This window comes from Lepidochelys kempii, chromosome 10, assembly GCF_965140285.1.
Source record: "Lepidochelys kempii isolate rLepKem1 chromosome 10, rLepKem1.hap1, whole genome shotgun sequence".
Taxonomy (NCBI): domain Eukaryota; kingdom Metazoa; phylum Chordata; order Testudines; family Cheloniidae; genus Lepidochelys; species Lepidochelys kempii.
This window is the reverse complement of record NC_136389.1, coordinates 81,676,653-81,701,885: the sequence shown is the minus strand read 5'-3', so window position 1 is coordinate 81,701,885 and position 25,233 is coordinate 81,676,653. Positions and strand designations below refer to the sequence as shown.

Below are 25,233 nucleotides of genomic sequence, written 5' to 3'. Positions count from 1 at the left end.
TTTGGTATCTTGAAAACATTTTATTTCATCACTTTTGTGGTAACATAAATAATAGCGAATGACAGCACTTTTAATGTCAGGGGAGGGAAAGCATTAGGTGCAGAGCACAATGTAAAGTAACGGGGGAAAACAACTTGTTGCACTGATACTGCTAGGGATAGTCCTACTTGATTTAAGTGAAAATATATATAGGTAAACTAGCAGTCTTTTGGTGTCTTTCCCTGTATTATGGGCCTAATTCTCAAAATGTCATTGTGTACATATATTGTGTATATATAATTTATTGTGCAGCTTAAACCCTCTGCAGTTCTATTGGTAGGAACAGATATGCAGAAGAACAGACACACAGATGACATACCCAGAGTTCCCAGATATCAAATGTCTTTGAATCAGGGTTCCACAGGCGAGGTTACCACTAACTTGGCAACATTTACTGCTGAGCGAGAGGGTGTTCCAAGACAGTTATGGGAAGAGAGCAATGGCAGGTTCCTTTGCTGTTTGCCATAATGGTATGCAAATGGCAGTGTTACCACCACCATGTTTCCAGGAGGAAGTAGGACTCTAAGGTCCATGTTAGCAGATCAGGGAAGATAGACCCACTGCATTTAAGAAACCTAGGATAGTTTAAAACAAACAAACCGTATATACAACCAGTGCTCATCCTGCTAAGGAGAGTTACTAGTTTCCATACAGATACACCTAGGAAAGTGACAAATTAAGGTCTTGTAGGAGGGTAGCAATTGACCAAGGAACTTGAACATTTGACCATCAGGCCAATTTCTAAGACACTGACTTCAAATTTTGCCACCTTTCCTCGGAAAAGGAAACTTTTGCAACAAGTGCCAGGGCAAAGGGCAGGTTTTCCTGAACCTCCTTTAAACAAAGGCCAGGGCAAGAGGATCTGGAGAGAACATTTGTGAATTAAGCCCTATATTTTAGGTGACAGTTAAGTGAATTAAAATTCCAGTTTTGTAGGCTGTGTGCATTCTTTGTCAGGCTTTGCATAGGAAAAAGTTAATAGCAATAAACCATATTGCTTTCTTAAGGGCACCCTATAGTCTCTTTTCTTTCTCTCTCCATTTCAAGTTAAATTTAAGGTGTGCCCTATTGGTTAGTTCCGTAGTCTTTTGATACAGAGAATACTTTGCCCTTCTACTTACTCCATGAAAAATGGTGGGATATAAATACATACCCAGCTTCCTTTCATGCAGTTATTTTCAGTTATAGTGTACAGGTCTTTCTTTTTAGTGCTAGATAAGACTACAAGGACATATTTCCAGTTAGCATGTGGACTCTTGGCAGGTCATTTGACTTCTGGCTCATATTCTGTGTAAGTGGATACAGTAAAATAAAAGAGCAAGTATAAACAAAGAAAGTTTATTTATAAAATGTCCCTTGAGGTTAATTAATTATTCTTCGGGCTGTTACGTAAGTTTTTCAACTCCAGCTGTAGTTGTCGAATTCTTATCTCTTTCTGCGAAAGCTCATCTTTCAACCGTCGGATCTCGTCTTGTTGTCGAAAGAACATTCTGAGGAGCTTAAAAGAAAGAGAGGGAAAAAAATAGGTGTACAACATTGTGATAACATTTATAATATTTGCTTCCCCCGATGGCTTCATGCCTCTCCTGCCAACTGTCAGAGAACCAGCCTTCGATTCATGTCATTACAGTGTTCCTTTTGAAATATCTGTTTACCTGCAATACTCCATTGATTTTCCCTGTCCATTTTCATGGTAACTCAGTTAATTCACATCGTATGGCTCAGCAGCTCAATTTGTGAAAAGAAATTCAATATTGGACTCAGTGTAAATGTTTCCCCACAGCCTTTAAGTGTAGCGCAGAGAACAATCGTTTATTAAGAACTGTTAGGAAATTAATCCAGTTCATTTTGTATGCTCTCTGCTTAAACCTCAGCAAAGTCCTGTGGGTTGAAGTTTGATCCAGGGAAACACACACATGGATGTTCGCGGCTTGGGAACAAAAGTAGAGATGCACAAATTGGTGTGTTTATATGCTACAATCTTGGATGTGTGCAGTTGCTCTCTGTCAGAGAAAGTCATGACCTCATCTACAGTCGTGTGCCCTATATTGATAACTAAATAAAAATCTCCATCTGTTAAGTTGCTAGGAGTCTGGTTTCAGAGAAGGAGGATCAGAGTTCAGTCCCCATTGTTGGCGTGACGTTCCAGGTGGCTATGTTCCGCATCTTAATAACAACCCTGCAGTTCCTGGATTATCCCAAATTTGTTACAATACTGTACAAAGGACTGTTTATAAATCACACCATCTACATGGAAAATACAGTGAAAGCCACTAATGCCAGAAACTAGGATGGTACATTGAAGCCAAGCTGGCAGAAGGGACCCCAGAATAATTAAGTGCATTCTGTGGCCAGGGAGGTTAGGAGTGGCGACAGTTATGACAGTTGAGGTAAAACACAGTCTCTACTATTTTCTACTGAAATTAATGGGACTATGTAGATTGTAAACTCTCTGGAGCAGGACCATCTTCTTGTTCAGTGCTGGTCCTGGTCCTCGAGTGGGTCATCTAGGTGTTACTGCAATACAGAATGACATCTGTGGCGTAAAATCAGCCTCTGTGGTATTCAGTAGGATCAGAAAATTCAGCAGACCTTACCAGCTGTTTTCTTACTATGTCAGAAGAAGGTTTTGCACTGGATAAGCTTGACGCACATGGCTGAGATCTAAGAGGCTGGCCATTCAAAGCCATAAGTCAGCACCCATTGCTTACCTCATTCTCTGTCCTGGGCGGCACGTTTTCTAACAAATCTATTCCATTGACAACAACACTTTTTTTCTCTCTTATTGGTGCCTTAAAGACAACTTTGGATGCCTTATAGCCCTCCTTCAGCGACATCAATATGGGATCTACGTGAGATGGTAAAATAAAGGAGGATGTTAACACTTGCTCTGCTACAGCGCCTGTGTATATATCCCTCCCCTATTGTCCTGCCTTAACATTCACTGCCTATCAGTTGCTACAGCAATGTGGTTTCAGGGTGACTGGACTGGGCAGGCCCTGGACTGGCAGGCAGGAGACCTGGGTTCTAATCCAGCTCTTTTACTGCCTGTTGTGCAACCTTGGCAAGTCACGGCCCCCTTCCCTGTCCCTCTTCCCCTTCCCATCCTTTGTCTTGTCTACATAGAGTCTTTAGAACACGAACTGTCTCACTGTGGCCTTGTCCAGACTAGAAAAAAAGGCATGGTTGGTTGGTTTTTTTATTTGGGGTAGCTAAAAGGATCCTGACACAGGGAAGAAAGGTAAGCAGCAGGATACGGACCCTGGACTTCAGGAAAGCAGACTTCGACTCCCTCAGGGAACGGATGGGTAGGATCCCCTGGGGGACTAACATGAAGGGGAAAGGAGTCCAGGAGAGCTGGCTGTATTTCAAGGAATCCCTGTTGAGGTTACAGGGACAAACCATCCCGATGAGTCGAAAGAATAGTAAATATGGCAGATGACCAGCTTGGCTTAACGGTGAAATCCTAGGTTTCAGAGCAACAGCCGTGTTAGTCTGTATTCGCAAAAAGAAAAGGAGTACTTGTGGCACCTTAGAGACTAACCAATTTATTTGAGCATGAGCTTTCGTGAGCTACAGCTCACTTCATCGGATGCATACCGTGGAAACTGCAGCAGACATTATATACACACAGAGATCATGAAACAATACCTCATGAAACAATCCAGCAGGACAGTGGGGTGGGAGGAGGTATTGTTTCATGATCTCTGTGTGTATATAATGTCTGCTGCAGTTTCCACGGTATGCATCCGATGAAGTGAGCTGTAGCTCACGAAAGCTCATGCTCAAATAAATTGGTTAGTCTCTAAGGTGCCACAAGTACTCCTTTTCTTTTTGGTGAAATCCTAGCGGATCTTAAACATAAAAAAGAAGCTTACAAGAAGTGGAAGGTTGGACATATGACCAGGGAAGAGTATAAAAATATTGCTCGGGCATGTAGGAATGAAATCAGGAGGGCCAAATCGCACCTGGAGCTGCAGCTAGCAAGAGATGTCAAGAGTAACAAGAAGGGTTTCTTCAGGTATGTTGGCAACAAGAAGAAAGCCAAGGAAAGTGTGGGCCCCTTACTGAATGAGGGAGGCAACCTAGTGACAGAGGATGTGGAAAAAGCTAATGTACTCAATGCTTTTTTTTGCCTCTGTCTTCACTAACAAGGTCAGCTCCCAGACTGCTGCGCTGGGCATCACAACATGGAGAGTAGATGGCCAGCCCTCTGTGGAGAAAGAGGTGGTTAGGGACTATTTAGAAAAGCTGGACGTGCACAAGTCCATGGGGCCGGACGAGTTGCACCCGAGAGTGCTAAAGGAATTGGCAGCTGTGATTGCAGAGCCATTGGCCATTATCTTTGAAAACTCGTGGCGAACGGGGGAAGTCCCAGATGACTGGAAAAAGGCTAATGTTGTGCCAATCTTTAAAAAAGGGAAGAAGGAGGATCCTGGGAACTACAGGCCAGTCAGCCTCACCTCAGTCCCCGGAAAAATCATGGAGCAGGTCCTCAAGGAATCAATCCGGAAGCACTTACATGAGAGGAAAGTGATCAGGAACAGTCAGCATGGATTCACCAAGGGAAGGTCATGCCTGACTAATCTAATCGCCTTCTATGATGAAATTACTGGTTCTGTGGATGAAGGGAAAGCAGTGGATGTATTGTTTCTTGACTTTAGCAAAGCTTTTGACACGGTCTCCCACAGTATTCTTGTCAGCAAGTTAAAGAAGTACGGGCTGGATGAATGCACTATAAGGTGGAAAGTTGGCTAGATTGTCGGGCTCAACGGGTAGTGATCAATGGCTCCATGTCTAGTTGGCAGCTGGTGTCAAGTGGAGTGCCCCAGGGCTCGGTGCTGGGGCCGGTTTTGTTCAATATCTTCATAAATGATCTGGAGGATGGTGTGGATTGCACTCTCAGCAAATTTGCGGATGATACTAAACTGGGAGGAGTGGCAGATATGCTGGAGGGCAGGGATAGGATACAGAGGGACCTACACAAATTGGAGGATTGGGCCAAAAGAAATCTGATGAGGTTCAATAAGGATAAGTGCAGGGTCCTGCACTTAGGACGGAAGAACTCAATGCACAGCTACAGACTAGGGACCGAATGGCTAGGCAGCAGTTCTGCGGAAAAGGACCTAGGGGTGACAGTGGATGAGAAGCTGGATATGAGTCAGCAGTGTGCCCTTGTTGCCAAGAAGGCCAATGGCATTTTGGGATGTATAAGTAGGGGAATTGCCAGCAGATAGAGGGATGTGATCGTTCCCCTCTATTCGACATTGGTGAGGCCTCATGTGGAGTACTGTGTCCAGTTTTGGGCCCCACACTACAAGAAGGATGTGGATAAATTGGAGGGAGTCCAGTGAAGGGCAACAAAAATGATTAGGGGTCTGGAACACATGACCTATGAGGAGAGGCTGAGGGAACTGGGATTGTTTAGTCTGCAGAAGAGAAGAATGAGGTGGGATTTGATAGCTGCTTTCAACTACCTGAGAGGTGGTTCCAGAGAGGATGGTTCTAGACTATTCTCAGTGGTGGAAGAGGAGAGGACAAGGAGTAATGGTCTCAAGTTGCAGTGGGGGAGGTTTAGGTTGGATATTAGGAAAAACTTTTTCACTAAGAGGGTGGTGAAACACTGGAATGTGTTACCTAGGGAGGTGGTAGAATCTCCTTCCTTAGAAGTTTTTAAGGTCAGGCTTGACAAAGCCCTGGCTGGGATAATTTAATTGGGGATTGGTCCCGCTTTGAGCAGGGGGTTGGAGTAGATGACCTCCTGAGGTCCCTTCCAACCCTGATATTCTATGATTCTATGAAAAGGTTTTGGGTAATGCAGTGCTAAAGAGACCAGCACCTGGGGCAGACACAGCCTAAGCAGTGCTTCAAATCATTTAAACTAGTTTGAAACACACACACCCACACACACACACCATGCTTACACAAGGCCTATATTTTCAGTTGGAGCAATGAGACACTACTTTAATACAAACAAACTTACTTATAGATGAAGCTCAAAAGCGTTCAATGGCCACCTTACCTCCCCCTCCGCCCCCCCCCCCCAGCTTACTAGCTCAAAAATGGTTCCTGGGGCTTTATGTACACTAAGTGCATAAACACACAGTACCTATGCACCCACCATCACATCATCTGGTGGCCAGTGTAAAGTATGGAAAGTGCCCAAGGGTGAGTATGGATTTAGACACATTTCACAGCGAGGATCAGAGATCAATTGTGTTTACATTTCCAATAGAAGTGCAGTAGATGCTCATGCAGGGTTCATTCTTTTACCTCTGTTCATTCCACTCAGCCATTCGTCTGGTGTCAGGGCTGGTTCTATACCTGGAGTCATCGGGTAAATATCCTCTTGGTATGTTTCTGACTGGAAGCGAGGAAGAATAAAGAGTGGTTGTCTTCATAAAATTTGTTCCCAGTTGTAACTGTACGTTGCAAAGTGCCATAAGCAACTATTTGCTTACAACCCTGGCCAACGGTAATGTAGCCATTCAATAGCATCCCAGGAAAAATACTTAACTGCCTTTTCACCATTAACTTTAAATGGGGAATAAAGAGTCCTCGCCCCTGCCTATTAAATTCATGTTCTGAAAGAAGATTATACCCCAGCAGCCCTGAGCTGTACAATGTTTTCAAGTGCTCACGTAAGTCTCACCCAAGCACCAAAGTAGCAGAGGGCACAGGAGGCATTTGAGTTGTAGACAGACTAATGAATATTATCCAGCTGAACTGGAGGCTTTGGAAGGGCATTGTCTCTGGCCTGCTGCTGCACAGACCGCTCAGGAAACGCTAAGCGCACAAAGCATACGGTTACGTAGTGTAGATCCCAATTCAAAGCACGAGCCAGTGAAGTCCAGGAGCACCCACTCTGGCCACATACGGCATAAAGAACAGCCAAGGGCAAAACACCAAGGAAAGTTGTCCACAAGGGTGATTTGCCTTTCCCCTCCTCTCCACATTTCTGCTTGCAGTAGATTAGCAAATTCAGGGCAATGAGACTGAAGCTCTATTGAGTCATCTCTGTTTGGAAAGATACTGACTCAGTCCTAAACCTGAACGGGGCTCATAGCTTTGTTTCAGATTTCATACAGCTGGACAAGGCAGGTAAAGCCAGCAGCGAATACTGCTCCCAGCACACGGAGATGTGATTTTTTTACTTGGGATGGGTCTCTAAATCTAGATGTGGGACAGTCCTTTGTCACACACTTCAAAAGACCCAGTTAATTTCACACAAAATAATGGCAGCAGAAGTTAGAAAAAATGCTGGAGTCAGCTCTTTAAAGAGCTTTCCATAAGCAGAGAGTTCAAACTTCGCATTGCTGTGCGTTAGAAAAGCAGTTTTTAGCAAGATGTGAGTTTGGATCTAAAATGTGTAATTGATATAAATGAGAGGTCACAGAGAGATCTACCCATCAAGGAAGACAGATGTTATCTGTAGCCAGGAAAAAGCAAACCCATGATGCTTTGAATGCAAGTCAGGAAAATGTCTAGCATGGTCAGTATGTAAGATGTGTGGTTGTTGTGGACAGTTATATAAACCATCGGGCTTAATTCACTAGATACAGTTTGCCAAGGTCCTTTTGACATTTACTGTATTTCATCCAAATGATTCTGTTCTGTGCCAGTCAGAGCAGGATTCTCAGTGTGGTCTCAAAAGTTCAGTGACTGAGTCTCCCAGATCCTTCCCTGTGCATCATTTAAATAGAGAATATGGCAGTCTTTGACATACCCGAGTAACAGAAATAGAATTCCCTGGCACAGCAAGCATTTCCAACTCTGTGCTTTGAAGGTGTTGGGCAGAGATAATGCATCAGAGCATTTGAGTTCTGTACATAAGTAGGAACAGTGCTGACATGTACTCACCCTCCTTGGCACGATCATAGAGATTGGCTCAATCAGACCCTTTAAGGTAACCAGTTTATAGAATCTGAACACCTCACATGCAGACACATCCAGCCCGTGCTTTGGCATCACACCTATTAGAGAATTCACATGTGAGCAAGGGACTTTCCTTTCATGCCAACAAAGCATTGAAATATTCAAAAGCTCTTTCTCTACAAATTGGTCCGTGAGAAAGGAACCAATCTTACTAGCCCCATCAGGATTGCTGGCTTAGGATATGGTAGCAGGATGCATATAGATCCGATTAGACATCATGTCGATGGGAAAAGTTCTCACAGTGTAGCTACGTTTCAAAGCTGCTGTCGAGAGAACCGTCGTTTCCTACTGTAAATCGTCAGCGCTTTACAAATCAAGAAAAGCAGTCAGTGTGTTCTGTAAGAATGGGACTCTCTGTTTTGCTTAAACACAAAGCTAAGTGATAAGGTGAGCCTTGTAACTCCCTAATGGATACCAGCCTACCACTGCTACTGGCTAAATGGAGTTACTTCTTTAGCTCGAGTAGCAGCGGCCCATGCTTTGGTGCTCTAGGTCCTATTGCTGCAGATGACTCATAGCGGGGGGCGTTATGTGTATAAGATAGAGGAAGAAATATAGAACCCCATTCTGTGAGGTGGTGACATCAGTGCAAGTCGAGGGCATGCGGCATCTTCCCCAGTCAGGCCCAGGGTACCTACATACCTTGCAGAAGCTGCAGCTGCAGCAGGCAAGTGGGGGAGAGACCACTAGCATGTGGAAAGTGTTACGCTGGGGTAAGAAAGCTTTGCCATACAAGTACAGAAACCACCACGCAAGCACTGCCTACTGGAGGCTGAAGGCAGCACTTGGGCAAGGGCTGACGTTACGTATGGGCACGGAGATTTGTTTCATGATCACGTCCAGAGTGCAGGGTATTAACATAGCACTGAACTGAACAACCTCCTTTAATATCCCGTCCCTCTGTGCCATCAGCTTTCCCTGAGATTGCAGGCCTGCGCCACCGCCAAAGAGCTGATTCCAAATCAGCAGCTGAGCTGGCTCATGCCTGTCACTGCCCTCTTGGGGCTGTGGGACACCACCAGACTTGTTAGCTGGGCCTTCTGCCTAATTCTCCAGGGCGTGCTAGGTCTGCGTCCTGCCCGTGGGGATGTGGGAGGAGGGAAATACTTCCACCCTACACATCCTTCCCTGCAGCCATCCCCATCTGGGCCTTCCTGTCTACCTGCAGTCTGGAATTTGAATAGCCCATTTCTTCTCCCTCTGACCCTCTACACCCATCGGGGGAGCCCCCATCCCACAAGCAACTCTACCCGCACCCCCAGGGGCCAGCCATGAGGGAAACCTACCCACTCCAAGAACCCAAATGGGACCTGCCCCCCATGCCACCAACCAGAGCTGATCCTGTCCTCACCCAGCCAGCCACCCCACAGCCAGAATCCACCCGTCACCAGTGCCGCTGCTGCGGAGAACTGCTTCCAGGTAGGGAAGCCAGACACAGGGGCCTCCTGGAGGTGCTGGGAAGGGGAGGAGAGCTGAGAGTGGTGCAGGTGTGCAGATCAGAGCCCTGTGCTGGCAAGGAGGGGCAGGAACTGGACCAGATGGATTTTGCAGTAAGGGTGGGAAGGAAAGAGCATTTTACCCAGGGAACGTCCCATGTATCAGTGGCTCAGGTCGCTTGTTAACGTTTGGGCAGCCTGTCACTGCACGTCAGGGGAAACTGCTCGTGCATTTCCCTGGAACCAGGCCCTCAGTAAGATGCATCAGAGTCACACTGCACCATTACCCAGGAAGAAATACACAAAAATATTAAATGCTACATAAAGATCATTGGAATTCTGAATTAATTTTCCAGCAAGACATCAGCTACCTAATGACACAGAACATATTTGAACAGCGAGAGTCAGCACAGTGCAGAGAGCACGGGAGATTATTATGCAAAATACATTTATCAGCAAAATTTAATTATACTATTTCAGTCTGCTGTCTTTTTTTAATATTAATGTTTGAAGAGGTGGCCTATTAACATGCCAAAAGCTCTTACCCAGTCCTTTTTGTGGGGCAGGAGAGCGAAACTCCATGAGATAATTCAGATAGGGCTTTTCTGTGCTGATTTCATAGTATCGGATGTTCCCGTCGCCCTGAGGCAGGGGGGATAAAGGGCAGATCAGTTTAACATTTCAGTGTAAAAGCTGTAGGCAAATAAAAAGATGTGTTAAAAGAACATCAAGTTGTGCATCACTGCCAAGTTCTAGGTTAAATATACAGGCACGACCATGCTAGTAGCCATTGTAGAACAGAATCTAAAACCAAACCTACAGCATTTCGTGTATTGCATCTGGGTTCTTGAAGTAGAAACAGTAGAAGGAATAGGTGTGGTCTCTTTAATGGTGTTTGGGGAAGAAGACTCACAGGATGACTAGCAATTTTATCCCCATCACTCCCATTTCTCCCTTACACTTTATGGAATTAGTTTTCCTACCCTTGGGTTAAAGAACATAGAACATAAGAACGGCCAAACTGGGTCAGACCAAAGGTCCATCTAGCCCAGTGTCCTGTCTTCCAACAGTGGCCAATGCCAGGTGCCCAGAGGGAATGAACAGAACAGGTAATCATCAAGTGATCCATCCCCTGTCGCTCATTCCCAGCTTCTGGAAAACAGAGGCTAGGGACACCATCCCTGCCTATCCTGGCTAATAGCTATTGATGGACCTATTCTCCAGGAATTTATCTAGTTCTTTTTTGAACCCTGTTATAGTCTTGGCCTTCATAACATCCTCTGGCAAAGACTTTAATAGAATATACGAGTTGCATATCTAGTTTAGTTCTCTCACAATGGAAGGAGGATAAAGTACTAAAAAATGTACCAGGACGTTATGTTGCCCAGGAATGCTAAAGGAAATATTCCAGTACAGAAATAAACTAATTTTAGAACAAAGCTAAACTCAGCAGAGCTGTACTGAATGGGCAGGGCTGTGTTGCACTAAATTTATGCTAATAGATTCATAGATTCCAAGGCCAGAAGGAATCGTTGTGATCATCTAATCTGAACGCCTGTAGAACAGACAATAGAATTCTCCCAAAATAATTCCTTTTGAACTACAGCATATCTTTAAAAAAATCCAACATTGATTTAAAAATGGTCAGTGATGGAGAATCCACCACGATCCTTGGTGCATTGGTCCAACAGTTAATTACCCTCATTGTTAAAAATTTATGTCTTATTTCCAATCTGAATTTATCAAATTTCCAGGCCTTGGTTCATGTTATACTTTTCTCTGTTAGACTGAAGAGCCGTTATCAAATATTTGGTCCCTCACCAAGGGCTCTTAAGCAAAGTAGCTGTCATGGGATAAGAGGGAAGGTTCTCTCATGGATTGGTAACTGGTTAAAGATAGGAAACAAAGGGTAGGAATAAATGGTCAGTTTTCAGAATAGAGAGAGGTAAAGGGTGGTGTCCCCCAGGCGTCTGTACTGACATATAGTTATCAAATATTTGGTTCCCCAGTCCTACTTAACATATTCATAAATGATCTGAAAAAAGGAGTAAACAGTGAGGTGGCAAAATTTGCAGATGATACAAAACTACTCAAGATAGTTAAGTCCCAGGCAGAATGTGAAGAGCTAGAAAAGGATCTCTCAAAACTGGGTGACTGGGCAACAAAATGGCAGATGAAATTCAATGTTGATAAATGCAAAGTAATGCACTTTGGAAAACATAATCCCAACGATACATATAAAATGGTGGGGTCTAAATTAGTGGTTACCACTGAAGAAAGAGATCTTGGAGTCCTTGTGGATAGTTCTCTGAAAACATCCACTCAATGTGCAGCAGCAGTCAAAAAAAATGAACAGAATGTTGGGAATCATTAAAAAAGGGATAGATAATAAGACAGAAAATATCATATTGCCTCTATATTAATCCACGGTACGCCCACATCATGAATACTGTGTGCAGATGTGGTCACCCCCCTCTCAAAAAAAGATATATTGGAATTGGAAAAGGTTAAGAAAAGGGCAACAAAAATTATTAGGGGTATGGAATGGCTGCCGTATGAGGAGAGATTAATAAGACTGGGACTTTTCAGCTTGGAAAATAGATGACTAAGGGGGGATATGATAGAGGTCTATAAAATCAATACTGGTGTGGAGAAAGTAAATAAGGAAGTGTTATTTATTCCTTCTCATAACACAAGAACTAGGGGCCAACAAATGAAATTAATAGATTTAAAACAGGTTTAAAACAACAAAAGGAAGTATTTTTTTCACACAACGCACAATCAACCTGTGGAACTCCTTGCCAGAGGATGTTGTGAAGGCCAAGACTATAACAGGGTTCAAAAAAGAACTAGATAAATTAATGGAGGATAGGTCCATCAATGGCTATTAGCCAGGATGGGCAGGGATGGATCACTTGATGATTACCTGTTCTATTCATTCCCTCTGGGGCACCTGGCATTGGCCACTGTTGGAAGACAGGATACTGGGCTAGATGAACCTTTGGTCTGACCCAGCATGGCCATTCTTATGTTCACCTTGTAGGTATTTATAGACTGATTAAGTCACACTTTAGCCTTCTCTTTGTTAACGCAAATAGATTGAGCTCCTTGAATATAAGACATGTTTTCTAATCCTTTAATCAAGCTCATGCCTCTTCTCTGAACCCTCTTCAATTTATCAGCATCCTTCTTGAATTGTGGGCACCAGAACTGGACTCAATATTCCAGCAGCAATTACACCAGTGCCAAATACAGAGGTAAAAAACCCTCTCTACTCCTACTCGAGATGCCCGTTTATGCATCGAAGGATCACATTAACCCTTTTGACCACAGCATCATACTGGGAGCTCATTTTCAGCTGATTATCCACCACAACCTCCAAATCCTTTTTAGAGTCACTGCTTTCCAGGATAGAGTCCCTATCGTAGAAGTATGGCCAACATTCTTTGTTCCTAGATGCACACATTTACATTTAGCCATATTAAACATATCATTTGCTTGCGCCTGGTTACCAAGCAATCCAGATTTCTGTATCAGTAACCCGTCCTCTTCATTAATTATCACACCCCTAATTTTTTGTCATGTGCAAACTTTCTCGGTGATGTTTTTGTTTTCTTCAGGTCATTTGATAAAAATATTAAGTAGCATCAGGCCAAGAACTCATCCACGTGGGACCCTACTAGAAATGCACCCACTGGATGATGATTCCCCATTTGCAGTTACATTTTGAGACCTATCAGTTAGCCAGTTTTGAATCCATTTTATGTGTGCCATGTTAATTTTGTATCATTCTATTTTTTCAATCAATGTGTCGTGCTGTACCAAGTGAAATGCCTGAGAGAAGCCTAAAATATTACACTAATATTATTACCATTATCAACCAAAATTGTAATCTAATAAAAAAAAGATATAAAGTTAGTTTTACAGGGTCTGTGTTCCATAAACTCACATTGATTGGCATTAATTGTATAATCCTACTTTAATTTTTTTTATTATTCAAGTCCCATAGCAGCTGCTCCATTATCTTGCCCAGGATCAATGTCAGACTGTCAGGCCTATAACTACCCAGGGCATCCCATCTACCCTTTTAAAATATTGGCACATTAACTTTCTTCCATTCTTTTTTAAACTTCCTCAGTTTTCCAAGACTTACTGAAAAAAAATCAACATTAACAGTCTAGTGAGCTCCTCAGCCAGTTTTAAAAAAACTCTTGGATGCAAGTTATCTGGACCTGCTGATTTAAAAAGTGCGTAACTTCAGTCGTTGCTGTTTAACATCCTCCTGAGACACTAGTGGAATGGAAAGTGTCATCATTATGTGATATGACGACATCATTTCCCGCCCCTCCCTCCACCGACACAGAACAGAAACATTTATTAAACATGTCTGCCTCTCCGGCATTATTGAGAATTCTACCATTTCCACCTAGCTATGGACCAGGACCATTATTAGGATTCTTTTTGTTCCTAATATACTTAGAGTATATTATCCTTGTTATTACCCTTAACTCCACTGGCCAGCGATTACTTCTTGTATCTCTCTTCCCCTCTAATGCAGGTCAGTTTTTTAACCACCACGGCCTTCTTTCTTGATTGTGGCCTTTATGAACACCGATGGCAAAGTACACCTGATGCTTCTCTACTCTGGGCCATACGCTGACTTCAGAGGGAATCCTATCTGCAGCCCATAGGAAATAAATGTGTTTACTTTTTTAAGGGTCTCCTAAATGCACTACAGTATCTGCAGGTCCTTTCACTTAGGTGGAGCTTTGTGCACAAGCTAGTGTGATTGTGGAGAAGTGTGTGCATGTGTGTACCAAGCCACACCCTCCAGGGTGCAACGGTGCTTTTGGGGGGCCATTTGAGAAGTGTGCCCCACCACAGAGGTGTCTGTAGTGGTGGCATTTGGACTTTACAACACAAGCAACACCAGTGAAGTGCAAAAAAATCAAGGACCTTTAAAAGAAAGTCCGTGATCAAAGGCTGGTTCCTGTTACATTAGTATAAATTCAAAGCCTTTAGTGCAGTTGCTCCAAATTTGCACTGGTGAAAGCAATATCAGCATCTAGCCCCAACTGTTTAATTGTAATAATTATTTATGAAAAGCCCCAAATAACCCCATGCTCTGCTCGTCTGAGAGAGGCCCCTTTGCTTGCCTTCTCCAATGGGTTATTTGGGAGATGATCCATTCTCAAGTGTGCAAGAGACACATCACTCTTGAGAATAGCAGGATACGCAGTATATTGCCTATTACCCTCAGTAAAGCCAACGCACCTTTCCAGCCAAATACAACATGTGTGTATCAGCATCGTAGAAAGGAAACAAGAGCCCCGACAGCCCATCGATCTCCTCCTCTATGAGGGGCATGGCCAGGTCTTCCTGAACAAAGAGAAAATTGCTTTATGGATCAGCAAGGGTTAGAGGTTGCATGGAACATGAAAGCAAAACCCATGAAGGAGCGACAGGAGCAGCAGGATGAGGGACGGGTTTTGTCCCAGAAAAGCTGAAGCAAACCCGCTGTCCCTCCCAAAGACTGCCATGGGATTTCCATGTCCCACGAGCCAGAGGTGGGAGAGAGAGAGGGCTAGCGGACCTGGTCATGTACACACAGAATAAGGAGGATGTTCGCTTAAGGTCACCTCTCTGCAGGGCACTCAGTGGGTCACCCTGTAGGGCTGAGTGGGCTCTGGGGCTCTCAGAGTAAGGATTTTAAGGGGGTCCAGTCACACCCTTCCTCCCCCGCCTCTGGAGCCATTTCTGTGTGGCTGCATTTCAGTGAGGCTGGAGGCGTGTGTATATTTTAAGGACCAATTTGGGGCAGATTGTGCCTGGGCCGAGAGCACGGAGTGAGGGGCGTGGAGAAGGAAAACAGAGGAGGGTGCAAGGAGCTCTCTCTCTTGCCCCTCACCCCCACCCCCAAGGACCAGGGACAGCCACAGTCCAATGTGCTCACCGAGCCACACTCTCCAGGGTGCACACTGCCTACAGGGAGAAGGGCCGGATGCAGTGGGGGAAGAATGCTGCATCCTCTCTGGAGCTTTGACTCCATGGCTGCTGTGCCCAATGCTGCCGTCTGGGCTATGATGATCTATTGAGCTGAGATGCCTTCCAGGCAGAAGCCAGAGAACTGCTCAGCACCTTTGGTTTCTAAATGCAAACCCAACCAGGCTATAGGAAGATCTTATGAGGGTCAGGCTGCACAGTTGCCTGGGGAGAGTGTACTGCCTCTTGGATTTAGAGGGGAACCCAGACATCCTTGTTTTCAGTTTTATATGTCACAAAGCCCGAAATGGATCTGGTTTCTCCCTTCATCCTTGACTTTATACAAGATTCCTCCTGAACAGACCAGCTGCCCCACCCACGAATTTCTGTTTCCTCACCCTGCCCCTGTGACAGTCACAGCCAAGCACGTATCCATGGTGTTCACTGGCGAGCTGACAGATAGGACTGGACTAATCTGTCATCTCCCCCCAGCCCAGCCTGAGTCACGGGACATCAGCTTTCCACTATCTGCAGCTTCTACCACCTAAGTGAACAGGGCCAGGCGCATCTGCAGTCTGAAACCCGTCGGTCCAGAATATCGTGCGTGGAGTCAGAGGGGAGGGTACAAATGCTTGCTGGGATGCATATGGTAAATTTGCATCTGCTTTAATTAATCTTGTGAATTCAGAATTCAAATTCCCCAACGTGTCATGTCTAGTCAGATCTCCATAGCAACTAGCAGAGTTTTTAAAAGTTACATAAAGACCTTTGTAGAATTCTGCTAGGAAACAGGAAGGAATAAAGAATCTGCTGCATATGTATCTGCTACTCTCCCTGTATTAAAATAGTTATCTTAATACAAGAGGCTGGGCTATTCAAAGAGACCTGAAGGAGCTGGGCGCTCAGCTTCACTGGAAAGTCTGTAAGAGCTGAGTTAGGACTGAGTGTTGGACTCCTATCAAGAGTCTCTGTGGGAGTTGGGTGCCTATGCACCTGTCAGCCCCTTTGACAGCCCCACGCGACTGATCCATAGCACGTCCCAGCCAGGCTTCTCAGAGCACTTTGCAGTTGCATAAACCTGTTGCAAGCTAGGCAGGTTTTCTCAATGCGCAGATGGATAAACTGTGGCCTGGAGTGAGTAGGGACCTTGCCAATAATCACTCTACGTTTGCAGCAGAGCAGGGGCTAGACCCCAGGTCTCTGGTCTCCTCAGACCTAGGGTCTAGCTATGCTGTAATCACAGGCGGTATTACAGCAGAGCTGGTTTTAATCGAGCTAGAGTGGGTTCTGGAGCCGTGAAGCTGAGACAGAGCGGGCTGTTCCTACCAATTGCAGGTGGGCTTGAGCAGCCAGCACAGAAGCATGCACTAGCGAAGCTTCCCTGCTTTGGGACCCAACCTAGCTAGATCAAAGCTTGCTTGGGTAGGTCTGCTGGTAACATACTCACACCGTTAGAGCAGAACCCAGATCACCTATTTCCTAGGCCTCTATTTTAACCAATCAATCATGCTCCTTTCTTGGGAAGGAACGGCTTCCAGCGATTTATTTGCTGACCTGATCCCAGAGTGCAATCTGCCTCGTATTCCACCTTGAGACTCCAGTCGTTAGAAGTCGCTTCACGTTACCTAGAAAGACCACCCGGTTCACACGATGGTTCTTACAGCTGGCTTCCTGGAAGAAGACATTGTCTGTGCTACATGCAGTGAACAGCTATACATTTCAGATGTCTTCCTACGCATGGTGCTTAGTATAGATCAGTGAAAATGCCAGCTCTAGGATTTCAAGGAGAGTGATACTCAAGGGAGGATTCTCCCCCATGTTAGGATCTCAGTTCCTGGTGTCTCTGCTCTCATATCCCAAAGGTAGATCGCTTCCTCCTCGTCTAATCTCTATACTGACTATGGGGAAAGACTCCATTGTTATCTCAAGACAGCCACTTCATAGCAAGCTTTCAACCTCCACCATTCCTCTTACTCCTCTACTGCAAAATGCAACTTTCATGTTAACCAGCTATGACTCAGACTGCACCGGTGAAAATGTGGGTTCATGCTATCTGGAATGGATAGGCAAAATGCTGTTCTGTAAAAATAAAACCTAGCCTTCCCTGAGCTTTCTAGAATAATCCACAATTGACAAAGACAATTAAGCTTTTCTTCCAAAACTGGCTCTGTGGCTTCCCAGAACTCTCTACTATTTCCCATAAAACTTTGATTAATAAAAGATTAAAAGTCCTGTATCTCTGAGTAGGAGAGTGTTGAATCCTTTCTATTGTCTCAGCTTAACAATGATAAGAAACAGCAACATTCTCTGAATGTGGAGAGCTAGATTCAGAGGCGGACATTTGTGACATGTTGTCACTTCCTGAATATCAGATGTATTTTGTGACAATTCAGTATCGTACAAGGAGTGTTTACCTTACCATACGTTAGGCTTAAAGGGCTACTTCCCCTTGCCCCTAACTCTACCCTGGTTGCACATTAGGGGAGGAATGCACTCAAATGGGAAATCCCAAATAAAGCCTCTCTTTAAAGCCTAGGGTCAAATTGGTATTTGTCAAAAATAATGGATTTACTTCTTGTGACTGGTGCTTAGGACTGACTCTTGACAAATCAGCTCTTCACCTGAAGGACTTTGCCCGAACGCGGCTCAATGACTCGCAGCTTCTTGTCTTTGCAGGTGGTAGACAGCAGGCTGCCATCGGTATTGAAGGACATGCAGAGAATGACATCTGTGTGACAATCTATCATCTTCACGGGCTCTCCAATGTCCAGGTTCCATATCAGAACCTGAGGGAAATGGGGCAGAATTAAGTTAACACCGATGCTGCTGCTAGCTGCGGAGCGGAGTGGGGGACATATTCATAACTCCAGGGTACAGACTGCCTGGAAACACACCTGCATGGAAGACCACATTTTCCAAACTTTTGGCTCTGCCTTTTAAATGTATTCCTAATTTGGGGCCAAATTCCAGTCCCCCCCACTCATATGTCATCTCAATTCACAAGTGGTCCCTTTGCTTTAATGTGAATAAAGTTATCGGAACCCGGCCCTTGAGAAGCAAGCCTCTCTCTTGCACTCCAGGCAGCTATTGCCACCAGCAGGACATACTGTGATAATTGTACCCAATTCTTATTGCCATCTTTTGTATCACATGGAGGAAGATAAAGAATTTCTCTGGGTCAAGCCTACTCTCAGAAATGACTGAAAATGGCACCATGGGGTTCCATGTTCATTATCTCATTGAATTTCATGCCAACTTTGGCTCAGCTTATAAATAAAAACACCCGTGATTCTTCTAACTGCTAGCCCTGCAAACTCAACCTGGGTTCCATTGTTATGACGTATGACCGCCAGGAGTAAGCATTTTACAGTCCAAGTGACGCCCCTCATTACCTCTTATCTATGAAGTGAGCAAAATTGCTATGGAGTCAGGGAGATAATACACATGGAACCCGATAAGGCCATTTTTTACAGTTGCTTTTCAGAGCAGAGTGTCAGAAAACAGGAATGATCTGTGACGATTGGACAATGTAGAAGAATCCTTTCAAAAGTCCATTAGAGAAAAAACCTGAAGATTTCAGTGCTAGCTATACTCTTGTACTTCTGTTTTACATAATCATTATGAAGCAAGCAAGTCATTAAGACTAGGTAGGACACAACGGGAATTGGGGAAGCTATAATCTGACACAGATATGGCATGGAATATTATTTAGACAATAGGGAATTCCCACTAAGGTTAAAGGCATATGCAGAGAGATACTCTAAACCATCAGCATCAGCAAAAGAACCTCTGATCTCAAACGCATTTCCATATTGTGTACTGACACTACAAAAGCAGAGAGAGAGAGATTGGAAGAAAGATCTGAGGATAAACTATTAGAGAAACTGCTGCCAAACGAACAGTGAGGCCATCCACGATTTTACCCTTTAAAGCCACATATGGCCTTAATAAATGCTAGTCTCCACCTGCAGCTGAGGGGTTTAGTACAAATCCTCCAGAATAGTTCACCTTATAGTCGTATCCTGCACTGAACAAGATATTGTTGGTGGTCGGGTGCCACTCAACGAGGCCAACCCGTCGGCTGTGACCATAGAGCTCTAGAACAGCTTCTGTCATGTTCCGCTTCAAGCCGCCCTCTGGGATTTCCCATATCCGGACCTGAAAGGACAGGATGAGCAAAGGTTATTGGGAGGAAAAACCTTTGTCCTTATTTTAGAGGTTTATAAGGGTCTTGTTCTCTCCACTTGGCATGCAAGGGAATCTTCATTGACTAAATCCATCTGTGGTTCCTTAATCAACTTGGTCTCCAAATGCCAGAAGGGAATTAAAAATAGACCTGAATGTGCCCAATGGCAACACTCTTGTGTCATCCCTTCATGCCCATGTGCATGTTTGTTCCCTCCTTCTTTCTCCTTCATCCCCACTCCACTCCCCAGTAGTTATCTGGCCCTGGAAAGCAGTCAATACCTGATTCTTTTCAATGAAGATCAGATACAAGATCTAGTCCTGTAAATAATGGGAGCTATTCTGTGGCCTGCGTTGTGCAGGAGGTCGGACTAGATGATCATAATGGTCCCTTCTGACCGTAGTATCTATGAATTTATGAATTCCATTGAATTCAATGGGACTATCAAAGAGCTAATAGCACAAAATTTTCAGAGTTCTGCCCATAATCGACAGCAAAAGACAAGCCAGTTATTGAAAGAGGCAGGAAATAGAATACTCTAAAAACAGCAGTTAAAAAAGACACCATCCCCCTATCTGCACAAACATGTAACAGGAAGGAAAAGCCAATCCAATTTGTCTCACCTAACCTTCTTAAGGAATCAGTACTAAGGACCTCAAGATGAGAGCAGGTCTTGCACATACTTGCAAGGTCCCAACATCACAGGTCTTGCACATATTTCAGATCAGCAGGTTAAATCACTGCACTCTGGTTATTTTCCCACCTGACCGCAGACTGCTCCTATTGAATGCTTTCATCCCATGTGCAAAGCGTATTGCTCATAGCAACTCCATATTACAGCAAAATTAAGTGGTTCCCATTAAAACAGACAGGTAACATCACATGCATTATACAATCAATTTAGTTTGCTTTTTGACTCCCCTGTCAGAGTCCAGGAAGGCAGTTTGAGAAAAGGACTTGAAGGATGTTTCAATGTAGTTTTTCTTTCTATATTATCCAGGTGACTGGCAGATCTGGAATGGACAATAATGATAAATGGACACCTGATCAACCCCCAAACACAGCACGTCACCCTGGTTCCTGACAGACACTCTTGGCTTTTCCCTAACTAGGGCTGGTGGCAGTGTCACCCCCCCCCTCCCTCGCCGCCCCCTCCGTTGCATCTTGGCAGATACAACAAGAGATTGTGCTTCTTTTTGTACAGCACACAGCAAACTGCGGCATCATGTGGCCTGCATTTCTCTCTCAGCTCTGGGGAGATTTTGTTTAATACATTGTTCACAACTTCCTGAATCAGTTCCCTGGAGTTAGGATACATCCTTAGGACAAGGCAGAGAAGAATGAGAAATATTTACTCCTTTGGTAGATAGGCAGCAAAACACGGCTGTCATTTACTGTACACACACTGCATGGATGGCAAAGTTTATTGCCGGTGTTATCAACACAAAAGTAAAGAGAGGAACATTTAGTTCTGTTTGTTTTCCTGAAGTTCTTGGCAAGTGCAAGCTTTGTTAACAAGGTGCATTCGTTGCGAAATCATGCAATTTTATTCCTTACATTTTGTCATCAAGAAGGTATTGAAAGAACTCAGAAAAGAAAAAGTGCCTTTTCGCCACCCTGATTCGGGAGGAGAAGCAAGGAAATAAACTGGCTTCTTTTAATTTTTAAAGACCTAAATGAGGCAAGAATGAAAGCAAGGAATGCACCTTTCTGAAATAGCCCTGCATTTTGCTTCATTCATGTGAAGACCCGATGAGATAAGGCTCACAAAAAAACAAAGAGCATCCCCCTTATTTAGCTGCAGAATGGAGATCAGATTTCAGATTTAGAAAGACAAATTAATATGCTCAGAAAGATCAAGAAATAAGAGTCTCCGTCATAACACATGGCTGGATTTAGGCCCAGCGGGAGTGAGAGGAACCAGGAGGACCAGCTGTATGAGCTGGAGGCTGGGTGAACTGGAGACGGGACAGGATGATAAATAGGGCAGCGATGGTGACAGAGAGCAGACGGGAGAGCAAGTTGAAGGATTTTTTTTTTTTTTTTTTTTTTAAAAAGGAGAGTTGGTTACATTTTGGAGAATTCTGGTATTTGGTATCACTCGAGAGAATTCAGGGTGAGCACTAGGCAATTAGAGAAGCTAAGGGGAGAAGGCAGTGGTATTGTGGGGATCCATTTGATAATGAGTTTGGTGGAGAGCTATTCTCAAGCTAATGGGACAGTGTTTGAATCTTCAAGAGGCAATTTTCCAGAGTGCTACTGGCAAAGCTGATCCAATGCACTCGATAAAATATTTGCAAGAAGCCTGTTTTATCTGTGCCTGATGGAATGCATAACATGCGAGTCAGACAGACGGTTACAAAAAAGCTCAGGCTACTTGCAGGTAGACAAAAATGAAGCTGTAAAAATCGTCATCTCTGACAGGACAGAAATGGTGCATCTCATTGGGCTAATTTGAGGGTAGTGTAAGGAAAGAATGGAGCATGCCACCTGGACAGTCAGTACTACAGCCTATCAAACAGGACCGACTGTCAGCGAGGAGAGGACACGCTGGAGTATAGCCCTCAACTTGTTAGTGCGCTGATCCGCAGTGAAGGAGCCACACAAAACCAACTGTAGAACCATATGTTTTGAGCCCGGACCTGGATGTTTTCTACTTTAAGATGCATAAGGCATTGATCTCTGGATTGCACCAAATGAGATGGTACAAAGAGAATGAAAGACGAATTGAAAGATAAGGACAATATATAGAAGACTTGAAAAACCTAATTTGAATCAAACAGATGATCCTAAGAACCACTGGAGATTTGCAGTACGGAGAAAGCGTGCAAGGAGAGACATCTATATACCACAAAATCCAAGCTACTGAGTATTAAAGTAATCAGCTACTCGAACGGACAAGATATGAAGACGGTCTTCCACTCCAGCGTGGTTGGTCAGGTACTGATATAAACAGAAACACATAGGCCTGCCTTGCCCCCACATTTATACCAGTTGTAGAGCAGTGTAGCTCCACTGCTCTAAATGGAAAAAGAAAAGGAGGACTTGGGGCACCTTAGAGACGAACCAATTTATTTGAGCCTAAGCTTTCGTGAGCTACAGCTCACTTCATCGGATGCATGCCATGGACAATACAGTGGGGAGATTTTACATACACAGAGAACATGAAACAGTGGGTCTTACCATACACACTGTAACGAGAGTGATCAGGTGAGGTGAGCTATTACCAGCAGGAGAGAAAAAAAACCTTTTGTAGTGATAATGAAGGTGGGCCATTTCCAGCAGTTGACAAGAATGTGTGAGGAACAGTGGGGAGTAGGGGGAATAAACATGGGGAAATAGTTTTACTACATCCACTCCCAGTCTTTATTCAAGCCTAATTTAATGGTGTCCAGTTTGCAAATTAATTCCAATTCAGAAGTCTCTCGTTGGAGTCTGGTTTTGAAGTTTTTTTGTTGAAGAATTGCCACTTTTAGGTCTGTAATCGAGTGACCAAAGAGATTGAAGTGTTCTCCGACTGGTTTTTGAATGTTATAATTCTTGACGTCTGATTTGTGTCCATTTAATCTTTTACGTAGAGACTGTCCAGTTTGACCAATGTACATGGCAGAGGGGCATTGCTGGCACATGATGGCATATATCACATTGGTAGATGTGCAGGTGAACGAGCCTCTGATAGTGTGGCTGATGTGATTAGGCCCTATGATGGTGTCCCCTGAATAGCTATGTGGACACAGTTGGCAACGGGCTTTGTTGCAAGGATAGGTTCCTGGGTTAGTGTTTTTGTTGTATGGTGTGTGGTTGCTGGTGAGTATTTGCTTCAGGTTGGGGGGCTGTCTGTAAGCAAGGACTGGCCTGTCTCCCAAGATCTGTGAGAGTGATGGGTCGTCCTTCAGGATAGGTTGTAGATCCTTGATGATGCGTTGGAGAGGTTTTAGTTGGGGGCTGAAGGTGATGGCTAGTGGTGTTCTGTTATTTTCTATGTTGGGCCTGTCCTGTAGTAGGGGACTTCTGGATACTCTTCCGGCTCTGTCAATCTGTTTCTTCACTTCCGCAGGTGGGTATTGTAGTTGTAAGAACGCTTGATAGAGATCTTGTAGGTCTTTGTCTCTGTCTGAGGGGTTGGAGCAAATGCGGTCGTATCGTAGAGCTTCGCTGTAGACAATGGATCATATGGTGTGGTCTGGATGAAAGCTGGAGGCATGTAGTTAGGCATAGCGGTCAGTAGGTTTCCGGTATAGGGTGGTGTTTATGTGACCGTCGCTTATTAGCACCATAGTGTCCAGGAAGTGGATCTCTCGTGTGGACTGGTCCAGGCTGAGGTTGATGGTGGGATGGAAATTGTTGAAATCATGGTGGAATTCTTCAAGGGCTTCTTTTCCATGGGTCCAGATGATGAAGATGTCATCAATATAGCGCAAGTAGAGTAGGGGCATTAGGGGACGAGAGCTGAGGAAGCGTTGTTCTAAGTCAGCCATAAAAATGTTGGCTTACTGTGGGGCCATGTGGGTACCCATAGCAGTGCCGCTGATTTGAAGGTATACATTGTCCCCAAATGTGAAATAGTTATGGGTGAGGACAAAGTCACAAAGTTCAGCCACCAGATTTGCCATGACATTATTGGGGATACTGTTCCTGACGGCTTGTAGTCCATCTTTGTGTGGAATGTTGGTGTAGAGGACTTCTACATCCATAGTGGCCAGGATGGTGTTATCAGGAAGATCACCGATGGATTGTAGTTTCCTCAGGAAATCAGTGGTGTCTCAAAGGTAGCTGGGAGTGCTGGTAGCGTAGGGCCTGAGGAGGGGGTCTACATAGCCAGACAATCCTGCTGTCAGGATGCCAATGCCTGAGATGATCGGGCGTCCAGGATTTCCAGGATTATTGATCTTGGGTAGCAGATAGAATACCCCAGATCAGGGTTCCAGGGGTGTGTCTGCGCAGATTTGTTCTTGTGCTTTTTCAGGGATTTTCTTGAGCAAATGGTGTAGTTTCTTTTGGTAACCCTCAGTGGGATCAGAGGATAATGGCTTGTAGAAAGTAGTGTTGGAGAGCTGCCGAGCAGCCTCTTGTTCATATTCCGACCTATTCATGATGACAACAGCACCTCCTTTGTCAGACATAATCAGTTTTTGATTATGATGTCAGAGTTGTTTCTGAGGCTGTGGATGGCATTGCATTCTGCACGGCTGAGGTTATGGGGCAAGTGATGCTACTTTTCCACAATTTCAGCCTGTGCACATCGGTGGAAGCACTCTATGTAGAAGTCCAGTCTGTTGTTTCGACCTTCAGGAGGAGTCCACCCAGAATCCTTCTTTTTGTAGTGTTGGTAGAAAGGTCTCTGTGGGTTAGTATGTTGTTCAGAGGTGTGTTGGAAATATTCCTTGAGTCAGAGACATCGAAAATAGGATTCTAGGTCACCACAGAACTGTATCATGTTCGTGGGGGTGGAGGGGCAGAAGGAGAGGCCCCGAGATAGGACAGATTCTTCTGCTGGGCTAAAAGTATAGTTGGATAGATTAACAATATTGCTGGGTGAGTTAAGGGAACCACTGTTTTGGCCCCTTGTGGCATGTAGTAGTGGGGATAGTTTAGTGTCCTTTTTCTTTTGTAATGAAGCAAAGTATGTGTTGTAAATGGCTTGTCTAGTTTTTG

At 44.4% G+C, this 25,233-nt stretch overlaps 1 protein-coding gene across 5 annotated transcripts in view; it reads right to left on the bottom strand.

The window, feature by feature from the left end:
* Positions 1-25,233, bottom strand: part of CORO2B (coronin 2B) — a 142,233-nt gene continuing 117,000 nt past the window's right edge. For all 5 annotated transcript variants that reach the window (XM_073304471.2, XM_073304470.2, XM_073304468.2 and 2 more), the window contains 9 exons: positions 19,401-19,550; positions 18,014-18,178; positions 16,947-17,063; positions 14,685-14,789; positions 9,956-10,052; positions 7,900-8,012; positions 6,313-6,403; positions 2,751-2,887; positions 1-1,537 (listed from right to left, as the gene is read on the bottom strand). In XM_073304471.2, the coding sequence (XP_073160572.1) occupies positions 1,406-1,537; positions 2,751-2,887; positions 6,313-6,403; positions 7,900-8,012; positions 9,956-10,052; positions 14,685-14,789; positions 16,947-17,063; positions 18,014-18,178; positions 19,401-19,550 (1,107 nt within the window). In that variant the 3' untranslated portion in view covers positions 1-1,405. The remainder of the gene's footprint in view (positions 1,538-2,750; positions 2,888-6,312; positions 6,404-7,899; positions 8,013-9,955; positions 10,053-14,684; positions 14,790-16,946; positions 17,064-18,013; positions 18,179-19,400; positions 19,551-25,233) is intronic.